Source organism: Aquarana catesbeiana, linkage group LG06 (assembly GCF_042186555.1).
Source record: "Aquarana catesbeiana isolate 2022-GZ linkage group LG06, ASM4218655v1, whole genome shotgun sequence".
Classification (NCBI taxonomy): domain Eukaryota; kingdom Metazoa; phylum Chordata; class Amphibia; order Anura; family Ranidae; genus Aquarana; species Aquarana catesbeiana.
The window spans coordinates 337,968,544-337,992,743 of record NC_133329.1 but is presented as its reverse complement, the minus strand read 5'-3'; the positions used below and the strand labels follow the sequence as shown (position 1 = coordinate 337,992,743).

At 43.2% G+C, this 24,200-nt stretch overlaps 1 protein-coding gene across 1 annotated transcript in view; it reads right to left on the bottom strand.

The window, feature by feature from the left end:
* The window catches only part of LOC141146987 (neurabin-1-like), a 204,839-nt gene that overhangs the window by 11,780 nt on the left and 168,859 nt on the right, over positions 1 to 24,200 (bottom strand). The window contains 2 exon segments of the mRNA XM_073633886.1: positions 5,819 to 6,007; positions 23,291 to 23,407. Coding sequence (XP_073489987.1) covers positions 5,819 to 6,007; positions 23,291 to 23,407 — 306 coding nt within the window.

Here is a 24,200-nt window from a genome sequence, read left to right as displayed (position 1 = left end):
TTACTTGCTCTCTTCCAACCAGCAAGCTCTATGCACTGAAACACACCTGACTGACTACTTCTGCTTCTTCTCACACCCCACCCAAGTCTGAGCTGTGCTGCACACAGACTATAAGAGGCAGCTATCCAAGTCCAAACCAAATCCTTACACTGCTTACATTTATAAAAACGCATAATGATGTATTCATTATAAGAGATTACATTCATTTGTGTCTTGTATATCCATCTGCCTGGAGAGTTCAGCTTTAAGCACAGTCAATAGCAATCATAGAAAAGAGCGCTAGTCGAGCCAGTCTTGTGCGGACAAATAGCCAGGCAAGAATCAAGATAAGCCATGTATTGATTTATTGTTACCAAAGGATGATTTAAAAAACAGTTCAAATTCTTCTCACATAAGTAGAGCACAATAAACTTGCTCACTGTGGTGGTAGCTTATGGCGGCGGCCAGAGATGGACTGGCTTGTTGAAGATTTGCTACAGTTGTGAAACCCTCATGCGCCCCTACGAAATCCACAAAAGCGGAGAAGGGGGAGGGTGAAGCCAACTCATGTAGGGCCTGGGAAATGGTGTGTAGCCTCCACCGAGTCCCCGGTGGTAACCAGCGGTGAGCAGCAGCACAGCTAGCCAGCCGTAGGTGGAGAAGGGGCCGGAACACAGCTGGAACAACCTCCAATAGGAACCAGTGAGCGTAGGACTCCCAGGCATGACGTCAAACGCTCAGGGAGACCAAATCCAGAGCAAGGCTTGGAGCTCAAGATGGTGGAGAGCAAGCCGAGAAGAGCAAGGAGAGAACATGGCTGTTGTCTTGACAACGTGTTTCGGGGCGTGGCCCTTCAAGTCATGTGACATGACCAGCCAAAGGGGATTTAAATAGGAATTAGCCGCAGGGAGATTAACATTTTGTAAAGGAACCATAACTGGTTACTCCACTACAGCAAAACCTCTATTGTTATGGTCAGGATACAAGGGATCTCATACAATCAGTATGCACACATCTCCAGCGTTCGTTACATTCAGTGGACCAGTTTCTATACCCTTGTGAAGGGACTGCTTGTGTGACCTGACTGATATACTCAGGGGTCCACACTTTGAGGTGAGCGGCTAGGATTCACTGCTGGTGGAGGTTGTTACACGATCACCTTGTTTATCATTCACAGAATCACTGTTTTGAACAGTTGAGGGTGTTTTTCTGGATATGAATTTTATGGACTTCCTTATTTAAGATTTTTCACATCTTTGTATGTTTATGCGCTGCACTGCCTTATTATTTTACTGACATTTGGAATTTGATATTTTGACCCTCAGTTTTCAGCTGCTGTATAATTTTAGTTTGTTTGCGCCAATTAATTTACTTTTTACTCTATTGTTAAAAAGCTTAATAAAACAAATTCATATTGCAAAAACTAGAAAGAAACTAGAACAAGCAAAGGAGCCAATAACTAAGATCTAAATCAATAATATACATTGATAAAGGCAAGTGTTATTAAAAGAAATAATAAAAACGACAATGACTACCAAAAATATATATATGTGTTTTTGCCTGGCTATTTGTCTGCACAAGACTGGCTCAACTAGCACTCTTTTCTATGGTTGCCACTGACTGACTGTATTTACATCCAGACTTTTTTTGTTGTCATAGCTTTAAGCACAGAGCATGCCATGTGTACTATAATAAAGCAGCCAGAGAACAGCTTTCAAAGGTTTAAAAAAAAAAAAAAAAAAAAAAAAAAAGGAAGAAGACATTTGGGTTTCCCCCAAAAAATACATACTCACCCAGGTGAATGCAGCATCGATCCAATGCTGCATCTGTTCCCTGCCACCTCTACACTGAGCGATTAAACACCACTGATCACTCAGTTCTCTCTGCCCTGTCCCTCCAGCACTGAGCTGTGCAGGGAGAAGTAAACCGGCTGATTAAAACCCTGCCAAGTCGAAGGCGATGTCTGTGACCCTTTCGGCCTAAACACTTATTTAAAACAAACCTTAACCTTTCAGTGGCTCACTTCTATACCATACCTAGGGATTCGCTTATCCAACTTATAGGGCCTTTATCAAGCCATTTTCCCTTCCCCATTTAATAAATTGACTGAATTGTTGTCCTCTTGGAGCCACATTCCATTGTCTTGGTTTGGCAGCATCAATGCGATACACATGGCTCCCTCTTGCTTCCCGCCCATCGATCCTGCTTCATACTCTGACTTTGGGACTTGGTGGGTGTGATCGTGTCCCATTTACCCCCCCCCTTACACTTTCTGCATTGTCCGCTGTTCCCACCAGGGCTCAAGAAACCTTGACAGTTTGTCTGGTGGACTGACCACAGGTTTATCGACATCCTTTACTTTCTCACTCCTACTTGGATACTAATGCTTGACGCCCTTAGATTACACAATTCCTTAAATCTCAAGCCCCTCCTTAAGCGCCAACGCGGTTTGCGAGTATCTGTAGATATACTCCATTGTATCTACTAAAAAACTCTGTTGCGGTCCTTCCGTCGCCAATGGGAGAGTGAGTTGGGGGACGGGGTTGGATCCAGCAGATTATGACCTTGGCGAGATCCAAGAGCTCCAAAAATGTACTCATTCTAAAAAAAACACATAAAATTCTGTACAGATGGTACTATATGCTGGCTCGCTTAGCTCGTTTTATTCCATCTTATCCATCAACTTGCTTCCGCGGTTGTTCCCAACCAGGGACTATGGCGCACAAATTGTGGTCCTGCCCTAAGGTGTGCAGACTATAGGTTTGGGTTTATGCGCTTCTACGCACTCCTTCATATATCAAAAGAAATTCACACAAAGCTCTTTGCAAACCTATTGAGGAGTTGCTCCTACCGGAGAGGCAACTAGCATCATATCTTTGCAGCAACCAAACCCACCATAGCATGAGCCTAGAAAACCCCAATTCTCAGTTTCGAGACAAACGCCAAATGACCAATATTATGGTCAATAAAAAACTAATGGCCATTTTACTTGACACACATGAAAAAGGTCTCCAATTCTGGCAGCCTTGGATTTTCAAAGCTCAGCCATCGCGCTTCGATAACCTCATGTCAACTTGAGGGCCCTAATCCACTGTTTCCTGAAAACTCTTTCTCTCTTATTCCTCAGCTTCTGGCATTTTTCTTTTGTTTTCTGCTCTTTTCTTTTAAACGATGTATCTACTTTCAATAAGCGCGTAAACGTATCCAGCTTTTACTTTTCCTGCATTTCCACCATGGAATTGCAATTTTCTTGGCCTGGGATTTCAGGCAAACCATAAAATCACCACTCCAATCAGATGGAATGTAGTTTTGTTTTTCTGTGACGTTGAAGTTCTGGATGCATTTATTTTCTTTGTTGTACGAAACTACGACAATGTTATGTTTGCAATTCCCATATATGTATACACCGGGCGGCACACTGGTGTAGTGGATAGCACTTTTGCCTAGCAGTAAGAAGAGTCGCTGGTTCGAATCCCAACCACGACACTACCTGCCTGGAGTTTGCATGTTCTCCCTGTGCCTGCGTGGGTTTCCTCCGGATACTCCGGTTTCCTCCCACACTCCAAAGACATGCTGGTAGGTTAATTGGATCCTGTCTAAATTGTCCCTAGTATGTATGAATGTGAGTTAGGGACCTTAGTATGTATGCTCCTTGAGGGTAGGGACTGATGTGAATGTACAATGTATATATAAATCGCTGCGTAAATTGATGGCGGTATATAAGTACCTGAAATAAATATTGTAAGTACTGTTGTGTATGTTTTAAAGACAAAGCCTTTTGTAAAAACACTTTATAAAACCCATAATGCTCTGGGAAACTTGTCTCATGGATATACCCTGTATTCAATGTTTAGCTGAGGGTCAACCAACAATCCACCAAAACCAGATAGAGAAACACACAACCAGATTGGGAGAAAACTAGAACAAGATGTGGTCAACAGCAAAAACAAAATCCAGTGGGCCAAGTCACAGGAAACCAGGTCCCCTGAGGGAAGTTTAGACAAAACAAGTCCTAAAGAGAAAAGACTGGCCAGTCAACAGCCAAAGGCTCAAGCCTGAAGCCCGGTACACACAGCAAGTGTTTTTTTTGTTTAACCCAGCGGGCTGAACAAAAAAGAATAAAACCCGAGGAGCTTGCTGTACTAACATCACAGTCAGTATAGTGAGCTTCTGGGGTTTTTTTTTCCTTTCTCTGAGCCATTGTGTTCTGACAAGGGATGAACTCTCCCACAACAGAACACGCTGGTCAGCGCTGATCAGCTGCTGTTTTTCCAGCATGCCGTTCAACAGAAGCCAGACAGGCTGCTGTACATATAGGCCAAATGTCGCCTGGTTTCTGCTGAACCGGATGATATTCGGCGCATGTGTACCAGCTTTAACATTCCTAACCATTGAATTTCATAGTAAGGAGAATCCATATTGATGAAAGACATTGCCTGATGAGACAACTAATCTTAAAACAAGATAACAATGGCTGTGAAAGCCCTCACAGCAAAAGTTCAGATGAACAGAAAAAAAAATTACTCCTAAGGCCAGTAGAAAAAAAACGAGGGGGTAGAGTGAGTGAACAACACCCACACAAAGAGAAAGCAGAGATGGAGGTGTACTGTGAGACAAGACTTAAACTAGTACAGCCCAGCTCACACATTAATGTGGTAATCCTGATTTAAGTCACCAAATAAAAATAATATCAGCTGTGTAACAAGAATCGTGACTGAAGTCAGCAAGGAAAAAATAAATACCACAAAGATAGAAGGATAGCAAAAAACATTAAAGTTTTCCAGCCTCCTAGGACACTAGCAAAAAAGTGAGATACACCGGGGAAAGTTTATGTATTTTCTGTTTTCCCAGTGTCCTGACCTCCCGTAAGTAGCAGTACAACCCAACTTTTTCTGAATTCTTTTGTCCCTCACAATAGATGGACGGGGAAGCAAAGCAAAGCTTTGTTGCAAAACTCCCCTTCAATCTGGGTTGAACGATGGCCTATATCATTCAACCTACTTTCTCAGAGCCCAGGCTGTCATGCACGTACACCTAGTCTGGACAATGAAGGAGAAGCAGTCCAATGAGCGCTTTCCTGCATACCGGCATGCTCCTTCCTAGCACATCAACTAACTGACTCCTTATGTTGCCTCATCATCTCCCAGTCTGAGCTTGACTGTATTGGGACTTCAAGAGACAGATACAAAAGTAAAATGTAGGTGCTTAGACTGCTTGCACTGAAAAAAAAATATTTAAATGATAATACAGAACTGCATACATTTTTTTTTTTATTTTAAAGCTAAACCCCAGCAGAAATAAAAGCATAGAAAAACAGGTTTACCTTTTTAGTTAAGTTATGGATAGAGTAGAAAGGGGAACACCTAATAGTTTTTATTGCAGTCTGTGCCCCCATTAGGGAGATTCATCCTCTATTTGCCCTGTTTACCATGATCATTGAAAGTAAAAGTAAGAAAATCTCAAATTTTGGGTTGTCCCCACAAAAGTAATAGAGGGGAAAGCTTCCAATGGGGACACTAGTTCTGGTGGCCTGAGGGGACCCAACAGATTCCCTTATTTTGCAGGGACTTCCTCTCACGTTCTGTTTGACTATGGGACAGGAAGTGAAGGTAAATCTTCACAATGAGATATGACACAGAGAACGAAAAAAAAAAAAAAATCTGACAGGAGGTTTAAACCCTCCCTTAAGCTATCCAAAATGAAAAAAACTTTGCCCATCATTCTACTTTAAACCAGCTATAAATTATAGTTTCCCGTAAAAAATACTTCACAAAACAGTGTCAGTCGTGGAAATATTCCATGTGTGATTAGTGCGGATGTAGAGAATAGTGGATCTCACCTTTAGTCTGTCACTATCCAGTAGCATTAATTGCTGTCCATCAATGTTCTTTGCTGTGAACTCAGTGATGTATTGCTCCATATTCATTCCCATTAACCAGTGACACACCTGCTGAGCACTCCAGTCAGACACTGGCCGACTGTGCCATTGGTTTTGTTTCCCGCTTGTTGTGACATCTTCATCCAATGCCTGCAAAAAAGAGAAAAGCTCTGTGACTCTGCTTAATATCTCTGGGGCTGCTCAGTATTGCTATTTGGATGGACTCCAGGGCCAGTCATTTCTTCATCTAGTAAAGTCCTGGCCCCAGTCCCACTAGTCACTTCAGCTGAGCTTATTTGGTAATTTTCCTTGTCTATGCCGATTTCAGATAGGACTTCAGACTATACTTTGATAACGAAACAATATGCCCTACTTGCATATAAAACAATGGCAGACAAAAACTGCAAATCTCAATTCGAACATTTTCTAAAAAACACATCCCTTGCCACAAAATTAGCCAACAAGTCAAACACGGCCCAAGAAATTCAGAACAATTTTGCCAAAAATTAGGAAAAAAAAAAAAAAAAGAAATCTACCAAGTGCTGGTGTTCTGGCCTTTTCAAACAAAATGACACTGGAAATATAATGCGGTTTGGTAAGAGCCCCACATAAAATTACAGAATGTACACAAGAAAAATGTACAGCCAATACACCCCTAGAGCTCCCCTTAGAAATAACCCAAATCAGTGTATATTAGTCTGTGTGAAAGTTATAGGTTCTACAAACTATGGTGTGGGTGTGTGGGTGTGTGGGTGTGTGGGTGTGTGTGTGTGTGTGTGTGTGTGTGTGTGTGTGTGTGTATCGGCACAAAAGGTTGTTTCTGTAATGCCGACAGAACTAAAAATTCAGGTCCCAAGGGTTCAGGGGTGACCTAACCGGTGGATTAAGCCGCGTTACCCCCTGTATAAAGTTACGGACTAAAGAATGTGAAGCAAGTGGTCATTGGAATAATACCAATAAGGCCGAGACCTGACCTTTGATAGTACTCAAGGCAAGCTTCATCTCTAACCCCATTTGCAGAAAGTCAAGGATTCTACCGATGACATACTTCCTGGGGTGCCAACCCCTGAATGCACACCAGGAAACATATGCCGTCCAGACTCTAGAATATATGATTCTAGAGGCCGGCTTCCTAACATTAATCAAGGTAAATACCACTGAACCTGACAGCCCACGCTTTTTCAGAATGTGGGCCTCAATAGCCAAACTGTTAAATTTAGCATTTGTAAGGTAGGATGGAATACCGGACCTTGCCAGAGTAGGTCTGCACGTGGGGGTAGGGTCCATGGGTCCCCTACTGCCACCCTTATGATCTCTGCATACCAAGATCTTCTGGGCCACAAGAATCACCGACTTCCCTTCCTGCTGGATCCTGCGAAGAAGTCGTGGAAGCAGCAGAATAGGAGGGAATGCATAAATCAGTGAGAACTGATTTCACGGGAATCAGCGGATCCCTTGTTCTTGACACAAAATTGTCGATCATCTTGTTGAACCTGGACGCAAACAGATCTACGTCCCCATCTTCGGCATATTGCCAGGAAGATCTCGGGGTGAAGGGACCATTCTCCCAGGAACAACTGCTGGCGACTCAAATAATATGTCTGCCAATTTTCTATTCCTGGAATGAAGACCGCCGATAGGCAGGGTATATTGTTTTCTGCCCAAGTTAGGATATGGTTCACTTCTCTCTGGGCCACACGACTTCTTGAGCCCCCTTGGTGATTGATATAAGCCACGGCTGTGGCATTGTGAGATTGGATCCTGACAGGACAATTCCGTAACCTGAACATCCAGGCCCTCAGGGCCAAGCATGCTGCCCGAAACTCTAGAATGTTGATGGGCAAGACCATTTCTGATTTGGACCATTTCCCTTGGACAGTCGCCTCTTCCAGGACTGCTCCCCAACCCGAAAGGCTGGCATCTGTTGTTACCACCTTCCAGGTAACTGGAAGGATCTTCCCTTTTGCAGATTCTTGGTTATCAACCACCAGCTGCGGCTCTGGCGCACCTTTGGAGACCGACACATTGGGAAATCTAAAGCTTGGACCTTCTTGTTCCAAGCCAATAGCATACCGTTTTGCAGCAGCCTCGAATGAAACTGAGCATAAGGAACGGCCTCAAATGAAGCCATGATCTTTCCCAACAACCTCACGCAAAGCCGAATAGAAGGATTCTTTTTTGCTTTGACCACCTGAAGCAGTTCCTTTATGGCACTGATCTTTGCCTGGGGCAAGAATACATTTTTCTGGGCTGTATCTATGATCAGACCCAAGTATTCTAATCTCCTTGACAGTTTTAAAGAAGATTTCTCTAGGTTGATAATCCAACCTAGGTATTCCAGGTAGTGGACTGTGGTGACCATACTTTGCTCTAAGCGGGCTACCGACTGGTCCATCAAGAGCAGATCGTCTAGGTAAGCTATAATCGTTATACCTTGGGCCCTTAACTATCTAGAGGAGGGGCTAGGACCTTTGTAAACACTCGAGGTGCAGTAGCTAGACCGAAAGGCAGAGCTACAAACTGAAAATGAAGATTTTGTACCTCGAAACAAAGATATTTCTGGTGAGCGGGGAAAATGGGCACATGGGAGGTATGCATCCTTGATGTCGATTGACGCCTGAAGTTCTCCTTCATGGATGAAGGCTACTGATCGGATTGACTCCATGCGAAAAGAGCGGATATTCAAGAACTGGTTTAGATCTTTGAGATCTAGAATGGGTCTGACATCTCCATTTGGTTTTGGCACTGTGAAAGGGTTTGAATAAAACCCCAATCCCTGCTCTTGCATGGGGACCACCGAGATCACTTTTTGAGACAAAAGACGGTCCATTGCTTAAGAGACTTTTTTTCTCTGGATCCTTGGGAACATTTGATCTGAGAAAACGAGGAGACGGGGACTCTCGGAACTCTAGCTTGTACCCTAGAGCTATTGAGGAAGTCACCCATTTGTCTTGACACTCTTCCTGCCAGACCTTTGAGAACTGCAGAAGTCTTCCCCCCCCACTTGAGCAAGCGGGGGCGCCCCTACATAAGGAGGCTTTAGTATTTTGTTTTGTAGGTTTCCTCCTCCAGGACTTCTTTTGTCCCTGGGGTTGACCCTGAGGTTTACCTCTTGAACTTGACGGAGGAGGCTGTCGTGACTAACTGGAGGCTGATGGCACTGGAGAAGGAGCTCGTTTAAATGAAATAAGTTTACTCCTTTTCCTAACTGGCAAAAGGGTACTTTTTCCACTAGAAATTTTTTGGATGTATTTATCCAAATCATCCCCAAACAACCGTTCACCGTGGATAGGAAAACCAGCCAGGGGCTTTCTGCTAGGCGCTTCGGATAACCAATTTTTCAACCATAGTATTCTACGCATATGTACCAGCCCAAGTGTAAGGCGCGAGGCCTGAAGAATAGAATCTCTCATAGCGTCTATTGCAAAACATAAGGCACCTGGTAGCTCGGCTAAATCCTGGGCCTGCTGATCAGGGATAACCTTGAGCACCTGTTTAAACTGGTCTTTCAAGGAATGACATACACCAGTTGCTGCCACTGCAGGTTGAGTCACTGAACCTGCCAGAGAAAATGCATTTAACAGGAATTCCAATTTTATCCGTTGGATAACTAAGCATTTGAGCATTGTTTACCGGACAAGTTAAAAACTTTTATTCACAGAGGATATAGCAGCGTCAATTGCTGGTATCTCCCACTTTAGTGAATTTTTCCTCCATAGGATAAAGTGTGAAAACATTTTGGGAGGAAAAAAAAATGCTTATCTGGGTGATCCCACTCAGAATACATAAGCTGTTTCAGCAATAAATGGACAGGAAAGGCATCCACAGCTTGAGGAGGCTTTAGCGAACCCAAACAAGAAGTGGGCTTATCAACCCAGTAAGAGATTGCGCCATCAATCTTTCAGATTGTGAAGCTGAAGGAGGTCCTTCAGCACTTGACCCCTCAGAAGAGGAGTCACCAGCCTCTTCACGGTCCCTTGAGGGAAATTCATCTTCTCCCATCCCCAGTACCTCTGTTTGAGGGTCCCGGGTAGTGGATGGGGACCGGTCGCGTTTTGTCCCACTCTGGGAGGATGCGATTAAATCTGCTAACCTTTCCTCCAATCCTATCATAGTTGAGGAAAAAAACCTCTTCAGTAATATAGACAGGGGCTGCAGTGTTGGAAACAATTGCAACATTTGACGGCCCCGATGGCTCCCTCTGACCAACCACCTCAGATTTCTCAGGGGAGGATGCCATTGTAGGAGATAAGACTAAGCTTCTTAGAGCTTGAGGGAGACACTTGAGCCCTTTTTTGGGGTGTTTCTACCTCTCCTTCTGACCGTAGCCTGATGAACAAATGCAGAGGTACTACCAGAAGAAATTGCACCCACTGCTTGAGCAAATAGTCAAGCAACTGCTGCTGCAATTAATGCTCAGCCTGATGCTTCAGTAAATGTGCCAAGGAAATGCCTGTGTCACCACTTTCATGCCCCCTTCTGCTCGTGTTCCCCCATCAGCTGCAGTCAGCAAAATAGAGCCTTTTAAATGCACTCCCGCGCTGGACGTTGCCGCACGCTAAGGCCGTGATAAGCCACGCCCCCTCAGCCTCCCCACCACGCCCCCCTACTCTTTTCAAAAGAGCGTTTTCCACCGTGACCCTCTGATCCGACGTGATCGGCGTGTGTGTGTGTGTGTGTGTGGGGGGTTGCGAGGAGGAGAGCTGGTCACAAACCGCCGTGCAGATGTGGTGGAGAATGGAGCGGCATCCCACAATCGTTCTGGCTTCCCCCTACCTATCCAGGGAGAGCTTCTGCCCCCCCCCCCCCCCCCCCCAAACATCTTCCCAGAGGACTGGGACTGCTAGCCGGATGGAAGTCTTCAGCTTCTGCTGACACAGAGCGCTCTAAGGAAAGCATGAACAAGGTACATGCTCTACACAGCCCCCAGTAGTGACTTTAGGCATGACAACATTTAATTTTAAAGGAGACAATCCATAAGAAAATTTAAAATTCCTTAGGAATCTCTACTTGCCTTATCCCGCCGCAGTGATTCTGTGGTAAAACCAACAGACCCAATCTTCACCCCTCACGGTGGGGTTCGTTAAAAAACCTTCATGGACCCTTTTTATCAGGGGGTTCCACTCCCCTGGACCCGTAAAGCACCCTGCCAGTAAACTTTATGGCTGAAAAAAACCAAAAGCACTGGATCCCGGGGTCCAGCTCTCTAAAGAGAAGCATTACAGGCTAAACCTTGTTTCTTCCGCCACAAGGCCCAGCCACCATTCAATTTGGCCTGAAAAGACACTTTGAATTGATCTGGTAGCATAACTTTCCCCAGCAAAGGAATATTCTAGTGGAGCTCAGCATAGCATATCTTTACTCATGACCAACACCTAAGACACTGGTGAAAAAACTGAGGTACTCCCAGTAGTGGGAGGGGTTATAAAGGGAGTGGACTTCCTGTCTTAGGTTGTGCCAGTGTCCATCACCTAAAGGTGGCCTATAACCCACATAGTAACAACTATGGCTCTGTGTCCCGTGATGTACGATAAAGAAATAATCATCCTTTTTTGTTTTTACATGCTGTCACCAGAGTAGTGTAGTGTCATCGTAGTGGCACTGTACTATGCTGGGAAGGTGATTTGGATTTTTTGACACTATTGCATATTACAGTGATGATTACTGTAAAAGCAATTGTATTACCTGTCTTGAATAGCTTTCATTCACGGCTCATTGTTTACTATGGTTATTGCTGTGATTGACTGCAGCTGTCATATGGCACAGGGCCTCCGATTGGCCCTGTACCACATGATCACTGTGACCAATCAAAGAAAGAAAAGAAAGCAAAGAAAAAAAAAAAATGTCATGCAGCCACATCTGATTGGTAAGCGACAATATATATGACATTTTTGAGTTTACCACTTAAAAAAACTGAGTGGTTAGTGTAAAAACAGCACTGAGCACTTAGCAGGGGCTCTGCTACCAATGTGTAATTGTAAGGCTTGTATATTCAGGTAAGCAAATTCCCTACTAAGTGCTCAGTGCTGAGTTTACAGCAGACTGCCTTCAATACACAAATTTAACGGCTTCCAAAATGCACTTTTTTTAGCATACTCAGACTTTTGCACAACAGCAGTAACCGCTTTTATTCCAACACACTTGGTTATATAGTAACTGCTTACTACCCAAACACTAACAATTTATAATGAAAAATCTTTTATCGGCCCAGCACATGACTGCCATCTGGTTCCCTGCAGTCTAATAGTGAGGGTATACAAGGTCATGGGTTGCCATCTAGTGGATTATCAGTGTGTCCTCACGAATGCTATGTAAATCCTACAATCATGTGGTATAAGCAGGTTTCTAGGACAGGAGCACCTAGTAATTTCAGGTCAGTAAAAGGTGTTTAAAGTGGTTGTAAACCCACATGAAAAAAAAAAAAAACGACCTGCAAAACAAAGGCATAATGAGCTAGTATGCGTATGAGTATGAGTTTCCATCATTTCTTATGGGAAAATTTGCTTTGATATACGAGTGCTTTGGATTACAGGCATGTTTCTGGAAAAAATTATGCTTGCAAGCTAAGGTTTTACTGTATACACACATAGTACTGTGCAAAAGTTTTAGACAGGTATAAAAAAAATGCTGTAAATAAAAAAGCTTTCAGAAATTAAAGTGTTAGTAATTTATGTTAAATTAACAGATTTTTTTTTTTTTACTAAAAGTAAATGAACGGAAGAGAAATCCAAACCAATATTTGGTGTGCCTTCAACACAGTATCAATTCTTCTAGGTACACCTGCACACAGTTTTTGAAGGAACTCGACAGGTAGGTTTTTCCAAACATCTTGGAGAACTGACCACAGTTCTGTGGATGTCGGCTGCCTCAAATCCTTCTGTCTCTTCATGTGATCTCAGACAGAATCGAGAATATTGAGATCAGGGCTCTGTGGGGGCCAAACCATCACTTCTAGGACCCCTTGTTCTTCTTTACACTAAAGATACCGTATAATACCAAAAGTATTGGGACACCTGCCTTTACATGTACTTTAATGGCACCCCAGTCTTAGCCCGTAGAGTTCAATATTGGGTTGAAAAAAAAAAAGAAAGAGAGGGGTAAGTGGCGCAACCTACTGGTGATTGATGACAGGATGTTAAAGGGGTTGTAAAGGTAAAAATTTTTTCACCTTAATGCATTCTATGCATTAAGGTGAAAAAACTTCTGACAGAACCGCCGCCCCCAGGCCCCCCGTTTTACTTACCTGACGCCTCGAAAGTCAGCTTCGCGTTCCCGACATCTGTTCCTCCGCTCACCCTGGCCGCTGATTGGCTGCAGTGGATGGATTGAAAGCAGCGCAGCCATTGGCTCGCGCTGCTGTCAATCACATCCGATGACGCGACGCGCCGGGGGGCGGGGCCGAGTGATACAGCGAGCGGCTATAGCCGCCGGCTGTATCACGGGAGCGCGCCCGCAAGCACTCACCACCGTGCGAGGGAGCTCGCATGAAGGTGGTGAATGCTTGCGGGGAGGAGCTGAAACAGCCGCCGAGGGACCCCAGAAGACCAGGTTCGGGGCCACTCTGTGCAGAACGAGCTGCACAGTGAAGGTAAGTATAACATGTTTGTTATTTTAAAAAAAAAAAAAAAACACCTTTACAACCGCTTTAAGTGGAGGGGGGAAAAGGGGGAGCAGGATAACTCCACCACAAATAGGTGTACCCCAAGAATGCTCAATGCATGTAATCCCCACCTCAGTTACAGTGACAGTGCTTCAAATATAGATATGTCTAAAAAGTGTGATGCTAGCATCATATGCACCATAAAGTTATATGCCTGAGTGACCATACAGGATCCCCCCGGGTAGCCACAGGGCACAGTTTAAAGGTGTATGATGAACACGTAGGACCGTTGCATGTATGTCCCAATACCTGAAAACCAAAGAAGTGTGGGACACAATTACACAGTGTAACATATATTAATTCCCTGATGATTTCCTGGTAGTGATAACTCCAGCTACCAGAGTGTAAGAGTAGGTGACTGTGATAAAGATAAAAATAAAGCTAAAAATATAATCAAAAATATATCCCATATACCTATCCAAAGTGCAAAAAAAAAAATAATGAATATATATATATATATACACAATAGAGTAGGGCCTCGCTATGCGGGCATAATCTAAATCCGTATGGGTGGGGAAAAAAGTGCACACATAAATAAGCAAATGACAGTCCATATGGTGTATGTCTGATGTTCCTCAGGTGTGTAACAGGAAACAAATGGTGACTTGAGTGCTCGCAGTGTCCATAGGTGACTTTAGTGCTCCCCCTCAAGGGTCCCCACTCACCAAATCCAATCACCCCAGCGGGGCAATGCGCGTGTGGTTGTAATTACTGCGACCAGTCCACCACTGTAACTGTTAGTGTTGTTCCAAAGGTAGGCTTCTATCTTCAGGTAGATTTAAGCATGATCTTTAAATGAGTCCCTGTTGAAATCTTCATTGGAACCATGACCGGTTCTCTTTACTTCATCAATGGACAGCCAGCCGCAGCCCAGTCTCTTCCATTAGGCTCACCGTGATGAGTGACCCGTAGCTGTGGAGACCCGACCACCACACTCACAGACGCATCCTTATATGGTTCCAATGAAGATTTCAACAGGGACTGGGGTGATTGGATTTTGGTGAGTGGGGACCCTTGAGAGGGAGCACTAAGGTAGTAGTAAACCTATGGACACTGCGAGCACTCAAGTCACCATTTGTTTCCCGTTACACACCTGAGGAACATCAGACATACACCATATGGACTGTCATATGCTTATTTATGTGTGACCTTTTTTCCCACCCATACGGATTTAGATTATTGTATTATTATTATATTATTGTGTATATATTATTTTTTTTGCACTTTGGATATGTATATGGGATATATTTTTGATTATATTTTTATCTTTATCACAGTCACCTACTCTTACACTCTGGTAGCTGGAGTTATCACTACCAGGAAATCATCAGGGAATTAATAATATTACACTGTGTAATTGTGTCCCACACTTCTTTGGTTTTCAGGTATTGGGACATACATGCCACGGTCCTATGTGTTCATCATACACCTTTAAACTGTGCCCTGTGGCTACCCGGGGGGATCCTGTATGGTAACTCAGGCATATATCTTTATGGAGCATATGATGCTAGCATCACACGTTTTAGACATATCTACATTTGAAGCACTGTCACTGATGTGGGGATTACATGCATTGAGCATTCTTGGGGTACACCTATTTGTGGTGGAGTTATCCTGCTCCCCCTTTCCCCCCCTCCACTTACGTCCTGTCATCAATCACCAGTAGGTAGCGCCACTTACCCCTCTTTCTGTCTTTTCATCATTTAGAGCTCCCCTAGGGGAGCCCTATTAGGGGAGGCAGCAGACCTATCTTCTATCCTAAGCTATATATATATTTTTGCACGTTATATCAATATTGGGTTGGCCCACCCTTTGCAGCTATAACAGCTTCAACTCTTCTGGGAAGGCTGTCCACAAGGTTTAGGGGTGAGTCTATGGGAACGTTTGACTGGCCTGCACAGAGTCCTGACCTCAACCAGATAGAACACCTTTGGGATGAATTAGAGCAGAGACTGCGAGAGGGGCCTTCTCATCCACATCAGTGCCTGACCTCACAAATGCGCTTCTGGAAGAATGGTCAATCATTCCCATAGACACTCCTAAATCTTGTGGGCAGCCTTCCCAGAAGAGTTGAAGCTAGCTGTAAAGGGTGGGCCAACTTGATAATGAACCCTACGGACTAAGACTGGGGTGCCATCAACGTTTATGTGGGTTTAAAGGCAGGAGTTTCAATATTTTTGGTAATACAATGTAGTTCTTGACATTGGCTGAATGTTTGTGATTGTAGTCCTGCTGCAGAATAAATATGGGGCCAATCACATTCCTCCCTGGTTGTATGGCATGATGGTTAAGTATCTGCCCGTTTCTCAGCATTGAGGACACCAATGATCATGACCAAATCTCCAACTCCATTTGCAGAAATGCAACCCCAAAACATGCAAGGAACCTCCACTATGCTTCACTGTTGACAGCAGACACTCATTGTACCGCATTCTGCACCCCAGTTCCTATGTTTTTGTGCACAGTTGAGTCGCTTAGCCTCATTTCCACATCAGAGCTGTGGCCTTTTGACTGCAATGCTTCCATGAAGACCACTTCTGGACAGACTTCTCCAGACAGTATATGGCTGTACTTGGGTCCCACTTGTTTCTGCCAGTTCAGTGCTGATGGCACTGTTGGACATCTTCAGATGGTTAAAGGTAAGCATGATGCGCCTTTCATCTTCTGCATTAAGTGTCCTAGGCCAACCACTATGTCTACTTGTCCTCACCTTTGCCTGTTTCTTTGTGCTTCAAGGGAGCTTAACACAGCACATCTTGATACCCCGGTCTGCTTTGAAATCTTTGCATGGGAGAGACCTTGTTGAGGCAGTATAAAAACTACCTTGTGTCTTGTTGCTGTGCTCAGGCCTCTCCATGGTGTATGACCTGTGACATGAAACTGTCTTCTACAACCTCATCTTAGTAGCAGTGTTTGGCTGTTCCTCACTTAGTTTTAAGTGAGGAACTTTAGGTTCCTACACAGCTGTTTCTTTTTCAGTTAACCTCTTACCGACCGCCTTCAGCATATATATTGTGGCAAGGCGGCTCGGCTGCGCTAACAGACGTACCCGTACGTCAGTCTGTGCATGTGGTACCGCGAGCACGCTGCCTGCGGCGCGCCATAGGTGCTCACCCGCGGGCCATAGGCGATCGCGGGACAGAGCAAGAACGGGGATCTGTCAATGTAAAACAAACAGATCCCCGTTCTGACAGAGGGGAGGGGGGGGGGGAAGGAAGAGAGAGAGAGAGAGAGAGAGAGAGAGAGAGAGAGAGAGAGAGAGAGAGAGAGAGAGAGAGAGAGATCAGGAACAGCAGTTAGGCAGCCCACCCCCCAGTTAGAAACACCTCCCAGGGAACAGTTAACCCCTTGATCACCCCACAGCGTTAACCCCTTCCCTGCCATTTATACAGTGATCAGTGCATTTTTATAGCACTGAACACTGTATTGGTGTCACTGGTCCCCAAAAAGTGTCACTTGGGGTCAGATTTGTCCGCCTCAATGTCGCAGTCTCCAAAAAATAAAAAAAATTGCAGATCGCCATTACCAGTAAAAACAATAAAAAAAAAAAAAGTCCCTAAATCTTTCACCTATTTTGTAGGCACTATAAAACTTTTGAACAACCCAATCAATATACGCTTATTGCGATTTTTTTTTAAACCAAAAATATGTGGCAGAAAACACATAGTGGCTTAAACTGATGAATAAGTTTGTCTTACTTTTTTTTTTTTTTTTTTTTAATACGTATTATAGCAGAAAGTAAAAAAAAAATATATATATATTGACGCTCTTTTTTTGTTTATAGCGCAAAAAATAAAAACAGCAGCGGTAATCAAATACCACCAAAAGAAAGCTCTATTTGTGGTGGTGGGGGGGGGGGGGGGGGACACACATCTACTTTGTTTGGGTACGTCGCACGACCACGCAATTGTCAGTTATAGCAATAAAGTGCCGTATCGCAAATAATGGCCTGGTCAGGAAGTGGGTAAATCCTTTCATGGGCTGAAGTGGTTAAAGTGTTACTAAACCCAGGACCCTGCATTCACTATATTTGGTTTCCAACAGAACATGGAAATGCAATAGTTTTAGTAACGAAAAACCCAATCACTTAAAGCTGAAAGTGAACAGCAGCGTTAAACAACAAAAATGATACATAAAATGAACATAACAGAAGTCTTCAACAACAAAATATTAAAGTGTGAAACTGTTGAGGCCAACAATGTGTTCCAATGCTCGTTTTACACATGAACTTTGTAAGTGCAATGTTTGAAGATTTTACACAATAAATGGATTATGGTTTTAGAAGTTTTTGCACTAGTGGAGCTTTCTTTCATTTCCCCTCTTATGCGAGCGTCCCATACCTTGATTGCACCAGTTGGAGAGTGGCGAATTGAAGCGATTAATCCTATAAGGGTAACTGATCTGCTGCCAAACACACAAGTGAGGCAATTATTTTTGGCGAGTTTATTACTGACGGGGAGAGGTGCTTGTTACACTCACGGTGTTGTGTGAAGATCTCATCACCCTTTGGAAGATCGTTTCCATGTACTTTGGCATCTTTTTTCATCCATTTGTGACTTTTTTGTGGACTTTCACTCGATTTTCCACACAAATTTTTCTGAGGTTCACACTGTTGGCCTCAACGGTTTCACACTTTAATATTTTGATGTTGAAGACTTGTGTTATTGTATGTATCATTTTGGTGTTTACCGCTGCTGTTCACTTTCAGCTTTAAGCAATTGGGTTTTTCAATATTTTTATGCTACAAGCAGCTGATTTTTGGACTTTCTGCACTTTATTATTCTTTTAAGTTTTTTAAATTTTCACTTTTTTTTTTCTTTGGCGCAATGGCGAATGAGTATTTTTTGTTCATTTAAATCACTTGTTCGTTTTTTTATCTTAATAAATATAAACTGCTAAATACCTTTCTCTTCAGCAGCTAGAGCAGTCTAGAGCAGTTTTCATTTTCCCCTGACCCTCTGTTTGAATAGTGCTGATTGGCTTTGTGATGATCCCATGCACTCTCCCAGGCAAAAAAAAAAAAAAACTAGCGATACACACCAAACTGAGCATGTGCTGCCTGTCCCCTAATGCTCTGATCGATCAGAAAATGGCATGGAGTCAGTGGAAGAGGAGGATCAGAGAGACAGGATCACACAGCCTTTTTACACACGGCAGATGATTAACCCCTTAAGTTCCGAAGTGAGTATAACTAGCATGCTTTACTGCATATGGACTGATTTTACTGTTGTGGGTTTAGTAACAAGTTAACCAATTTCAGCCCTGGAAGGATTTACCCCCTTAATGATCAGGCCATTTTTTGCGATACAGCACTGCGTCGCTTTAAGACCCCTTTCACACCGAGGGCATTTTGCAGGCGCTATAGCATTAAAAATAGCGCCTGCAATCTGCCCTCAAACAGCTACAGCATGGTTTCCAGTGTGAAAGCCCGAGGGCTTTCACACCAGAGCGCTGCGCTGGCAGGATGTCAGGAAAAGTCCTGTCAGCAGCTACTTTGGAGCGGTGAAGGAACGGTGTGTTTACTGCTCCTCCTCCACCGCTGCTCCCCATTGAAATCAATGGGGCAGTGCTGGGATAACGCCGGCAAAACGCCGCTATTGCAGCGCATTGCGGGCGGTTTTAACCCTTTCTTGGCCGCTAGCGGGGGGTAAAAGCTCCCCCTAGCGGCCGAAATGCAGTGCTAATCCGACGGTAAAATGCCGCTAAAAATAGCGGCGTTCTACCGCCGCCGCTATGGGCGGCTCGGTGTGAAAGGGCTCTGACAATTACTGTACCCAAACAAAATGTATGTCCTTTTTTTCCCCACACCTCTGCGTTTTTTTGTTTTTTTTACGCCATGAACAAAAAAATGGCAACTATTTTGGAAAAAAGTAAAAAAACTAAAATTTCTTCATCAGTTTAGGCCAATATGTATTCTATATATTTTTGGTTTGCGCAAAAGTTATAGTGTTTACAAAATAGGGGGAAGATTTATGGCATTTTTCTCTTTTTTCTACTAATGGCGGTGATCAGCGATTTTTAGTGGGACTGCGACATAGCAGCGGACAGAGCGGACACTTTTTTGGGACCAGTGACATTTATACAGCGATCAGTGTTATAAAAATGCACCAATTACTGTATAAATTACTCTATGATGAAAGTCTCTATTGTAAAATCCATAAACATGAATGGCGCAACAGGACAAAAAAAAGCAGGTACAGGTAGACGCGTTTCACACGACGCTGTGCTTAGACGCTGTGCTTATTCACAGGGAAGGGGTTAACACTAGGGGGCAATCAAGGGGTTAACTGTTCCTTAGGGAGGTGTTTCTAACTGTGGGGGAGTGGACTGACTGGGAGCGATCGCGGGTGGTAGGCGACATCGCAGGAGCTGCATCCATTACACAAACTAATGTACCGTTATGGCGATTCGCGCAGTAGAGCCGACCTGCCGACAAGTGATCAATTAGGGTTTAAACCTGCATATGCAATTGATAATCATTAGCCCCTGCTTGGTATAATTGGTTAAGCATACCCCTGACTCAAATCCTACAAAATCCCTGACTTTATGGAAATGTACAAAGTGTGCAAGTGTAAGAACTGATGCTGGTTTGAAGCCAAAAGGTAGGCACACCAAATATTGATTAGATGTATATTTTTCTTCTATTTGCTCTCTTTGCAATTTGTAAATTGATAAAAAATAAACAATGAAAATATATTTTTTTGAAAGCATTCTTACTTTACAGCATTTCTTCACACCTGCCTAAACCTTTTGCACATTACTGTGTCGAGGCATGGACTCCACTAGACTTCTAAAGGTAAGCTGTGATATCTGGCACCAAGCCATCAGTACCAGATCCTTTACGTCTTGTAAGTTGTAAGGTGCGGCCTCCATGGATCAGACTTGTTTTTCCAACATATCCCAAAGATGCTCAATTGGATTGAGATCTGGAAAATTTGGAGGCCAAGTCAACACTATAAAGGCACCTTCTTCCATTACTCTGTGGTGCAGTTCTGATACCAATGAGCCCATTGTAGGCACTTTTGGCTGTGGGCATGGGTGCCCTGACAGGTTTTCCTTCCTTGGACCACTTTTGGTAGGTCCTGACCACTGCAGACCTGGGAACACCCCAAAGGAGCTGCAGTTTTGCAGTTGCTCTGACCCAGCCGTCTAGCCATTACAATTTGGCTTATGAATGATCGGTGTATACACAGACTCTTTTGGACACACAAGGAGGATTCCATAAATAGAAGATACAGGTACATGTATAACAAAATAACAAAAGTTAACCAAAGTATCCCACAGACCTGCACTGAGAAGGGGAGGTATAACAGATTTATTGAACGACTTGTGTGCGTGACGCTTGTGTATGTACAATCAAAAGTGCAGCAGTATGTATGAAACAGCAAGTTATATGTGGCCAATTTACATGCCAACAGTGTTCATCTGAGTTCTTTTTTAAATGACATATATTAGGACATAACATTGATAAATAAAAGCTCATCTTTGATGCAGCAGTATTACTTCTTCCTTTGATCGATTGACTTCTGGGTTTCCTAGCAACCACTGCTAGTCAAGAGTAAAGTTAAGCCAATATACGGAAGGGTATAGCTCAGTCTTGTGACTGGGTCACTTAGCCAAAGCTGCCCCAAATCCAATATCCTTTGATACAAAGAAAACTTTTGAAGTCTGAGGCCTAAGCCAGATTAATCTGCTGCCCTTTAACCCATCTCGGGAAAAACCAAGGCAGTGATGAAGTAGTGTTTTAATTAATATGGGCAAAACAAAATGGAAAAAAAAAAAAAAAAATATATGACTCCACATAGGGTGAAATACCACGAATTGATAATTGTGTTGCAGTCATCTCCATGTGGCCAAATTAATTAGATTAAAGGGAATGTTTAATTGTTTTGTACCATATTGTCTTTATTATGGTCAGGACTTGCAGCTGAGGTTCTCATCACCTTTTTACACGTTTACAGTTTCTCCTTACCAATTGTAAAAAAAAAAAAAAAAAAAAGAAAAGAAAAAAATAAATAAGAAAAAAGAAGGATGGTGTATACAGAGCTCAATAAATCAAGCTGATCTATTTTACACACAATTACACTACCATACCCAGTAGGAGTCGACTGATGAGAGAAACCGATTATTAGGGTCGAAATTCACAATCTTTTAAATAATCTGTGACGGTCAGAAACTTGCCGATATTGGTCAGTCCTCCCCCCTGTCCCCGCGCGGCGCTCGCTACAGTGTCTGCCAATCTGCTCCTCCGGATACCATTTAAAAAAGGTCTGGACTGGGCATAAGGCACACCAAGCATTTGGCTGGTGGGCCGGGGCAGCGGGCAGGGTGAAAGTGGGGCCGACTCACATTGCTCACAGCCTGTGCGCACTCCTGCACCCAACACTAGGTAGAAAGGGGGTCACAGGCAGCCGACGGATAGATCACAGGCAGCCCTGTATTATCAGTCCTTTCCCCGGCCGGTATCTCAGGGCTTTAAGCTGGAGTTAACTTTTCACATTAAACAGTAGGGGATTGGTTGCTAGGATGTGAGCAGTGTGTACGTTTAAAATTTTAATAAACCTGTTCAGTTTATATCAGATTTGTGTAGATTTTTCAAAACATTAAATGTACAGAATAAATCAGCATCGGTATCCACCCTGAAAAATAAATTATATTGGTCTATCTCTATCCTTAATATCCAGCCAACGTCCTGTTTTAGCAACACTGAAAGCCAAATAGCTGGATGACCCAACGTGAACCTTACAGTTATGTAAAAAAAAAAAAAAAAAAAAAAAAACGCATTTTACCTCTGAGGAAGCACAAGGGGCCTAATACCACTATTTTTAGCATTAGAGAAAAGTGACTATTCTGTTTGACCCTCGGATTCCTGTTTACTGATGAGCCTGAAGCAGAAACTCTATGAAGAAGTTATAACCATAATAATGGAATTAAAAGGTCTGACACTTTTTTTGTAATATAATCAGAATGAAGTTGGGACAACCCCCCCATACAAACACTGCTCATGGCACAGGTCACGAATATCATGTAAATGTGCAACCTCTTTAAGACCAAACCTCTGAAGCAAGCTGAAAAAAAAAAAAAAAAACAAAAACAAAAAAACACCAAAGTGGAATTTCCGTCTCTGGTAAACCCGTCATTAAACTAAACAAAAAGAAAAAAAAAAAAAAAAAAACATTTTCAGTGCCTGCTTAAATTATGTTTCAGTTGAAGCAAAAAGTTTTAATTAGATGTTCTCTAATCATCCCAATGTGGTTTACCACTATTAAAATACAATTTTTTACCTTACCAGGCACTGAAAATATTTCATAAATACACACATGAGGCTTGTCGAGAGCCTCTACATGTAAAATACAAGCTCTTATAAAGAAGCTATTAATAACATTAACATGTGTCCAAGTTTACATACCTGTCAGGCACAACAAGATTTGCCCTTTGCATTGATATCCACAATGCAAAATATCAGCCATGTCAGGCTGGGGAAAGGCTCAGCACAGGCTGACTGCAAAGTATTTTCATGGGACTATTGGAGAAGAAGCCATGTTTGGGAAATTGTATCATCTTACAAAAAAATATTTTCAGCTTAAAAAACAAAAAGTTGGTGCGTGTTATTAATGAAGCTCTTTAAGTCACCTTGTATTTTAGTTTAATTTGGTCTAGTACACTAGCATGGCTCAAGCATTTGCTCCATCTGCCAGATTAGGACTGCACAACAGAAATGCGGTTACGGAGAACACCAACACAACACCACGAAAAGCACACGAGAAACTCACCTCATTGGAGGAGAAGGTGAAGGTGTGTGAGCGCCCCGATAGGGAGGGCTCTGCCACCAACCCTGACAGGTCAGAGCAGGGGCTGTAACTGTATGAATCATCTATGACAATTCTACTCTGAAAACAAGTAGAAATAAGAATGTATTATCCATGCCCCTGGCAAGCTTCATCACAGCAACAAGTTTGTGTACCTCTGCCTTATATATGAAAACCCACACACCAGCAAGAGATGTACAGAGATGGCTGTCTTGTTATATTCATTGCAGCAAGTTAGATTTGATTAACTCCTCCAGTAAATAAAAGAGCAAAAAAGTTTTCAGTTTACTTCAAAAGATGTGCAATCGCTCAATTTAAATAAATACCTAAAAATTGTTTGCCACCAATGTATTAAAAAAAAAAAAATTTCCTTTTGCAGAGATGCCATGGTGCCCATTAATTCTTGCTTAACCGCTTGCCGACCTGCCGCTGCAGTTTTTACTGCAGCAGAATGGCACGGCTGGGCGAAATGATGTTATGTTACGTCACTTTGCCTTTTGGCCACTGGGGGCGTACGCCCGCAGTGTGTGCACGACCCCGATGAGAGAGCCTGGCAGGTGCAATGACCGAGAACCCCAGGATCTGTGCGTGCAAACACAAATCCTGGGTTCTTTCAGGGGAGAGGAGACAGATTGTGTGTTCATACTATGTATGAACACCAATCTCTCTCGCTTCCTAGACAGTCCCATCCCCCCACAGTTAGAACACGCCTAGGGAACAATTAACCCCTTGATCGCCCCCTAGTGTTAACCCCTTCCCTGCCAGTGACATTTACACAGTAATCAATGCAATTTTATAGCACTGATCGCTGAATAATTGTCAATGGTTTCAAAAATGTGTCAAAAGTGTACGATGGGTCTGCCATAATGTAGCA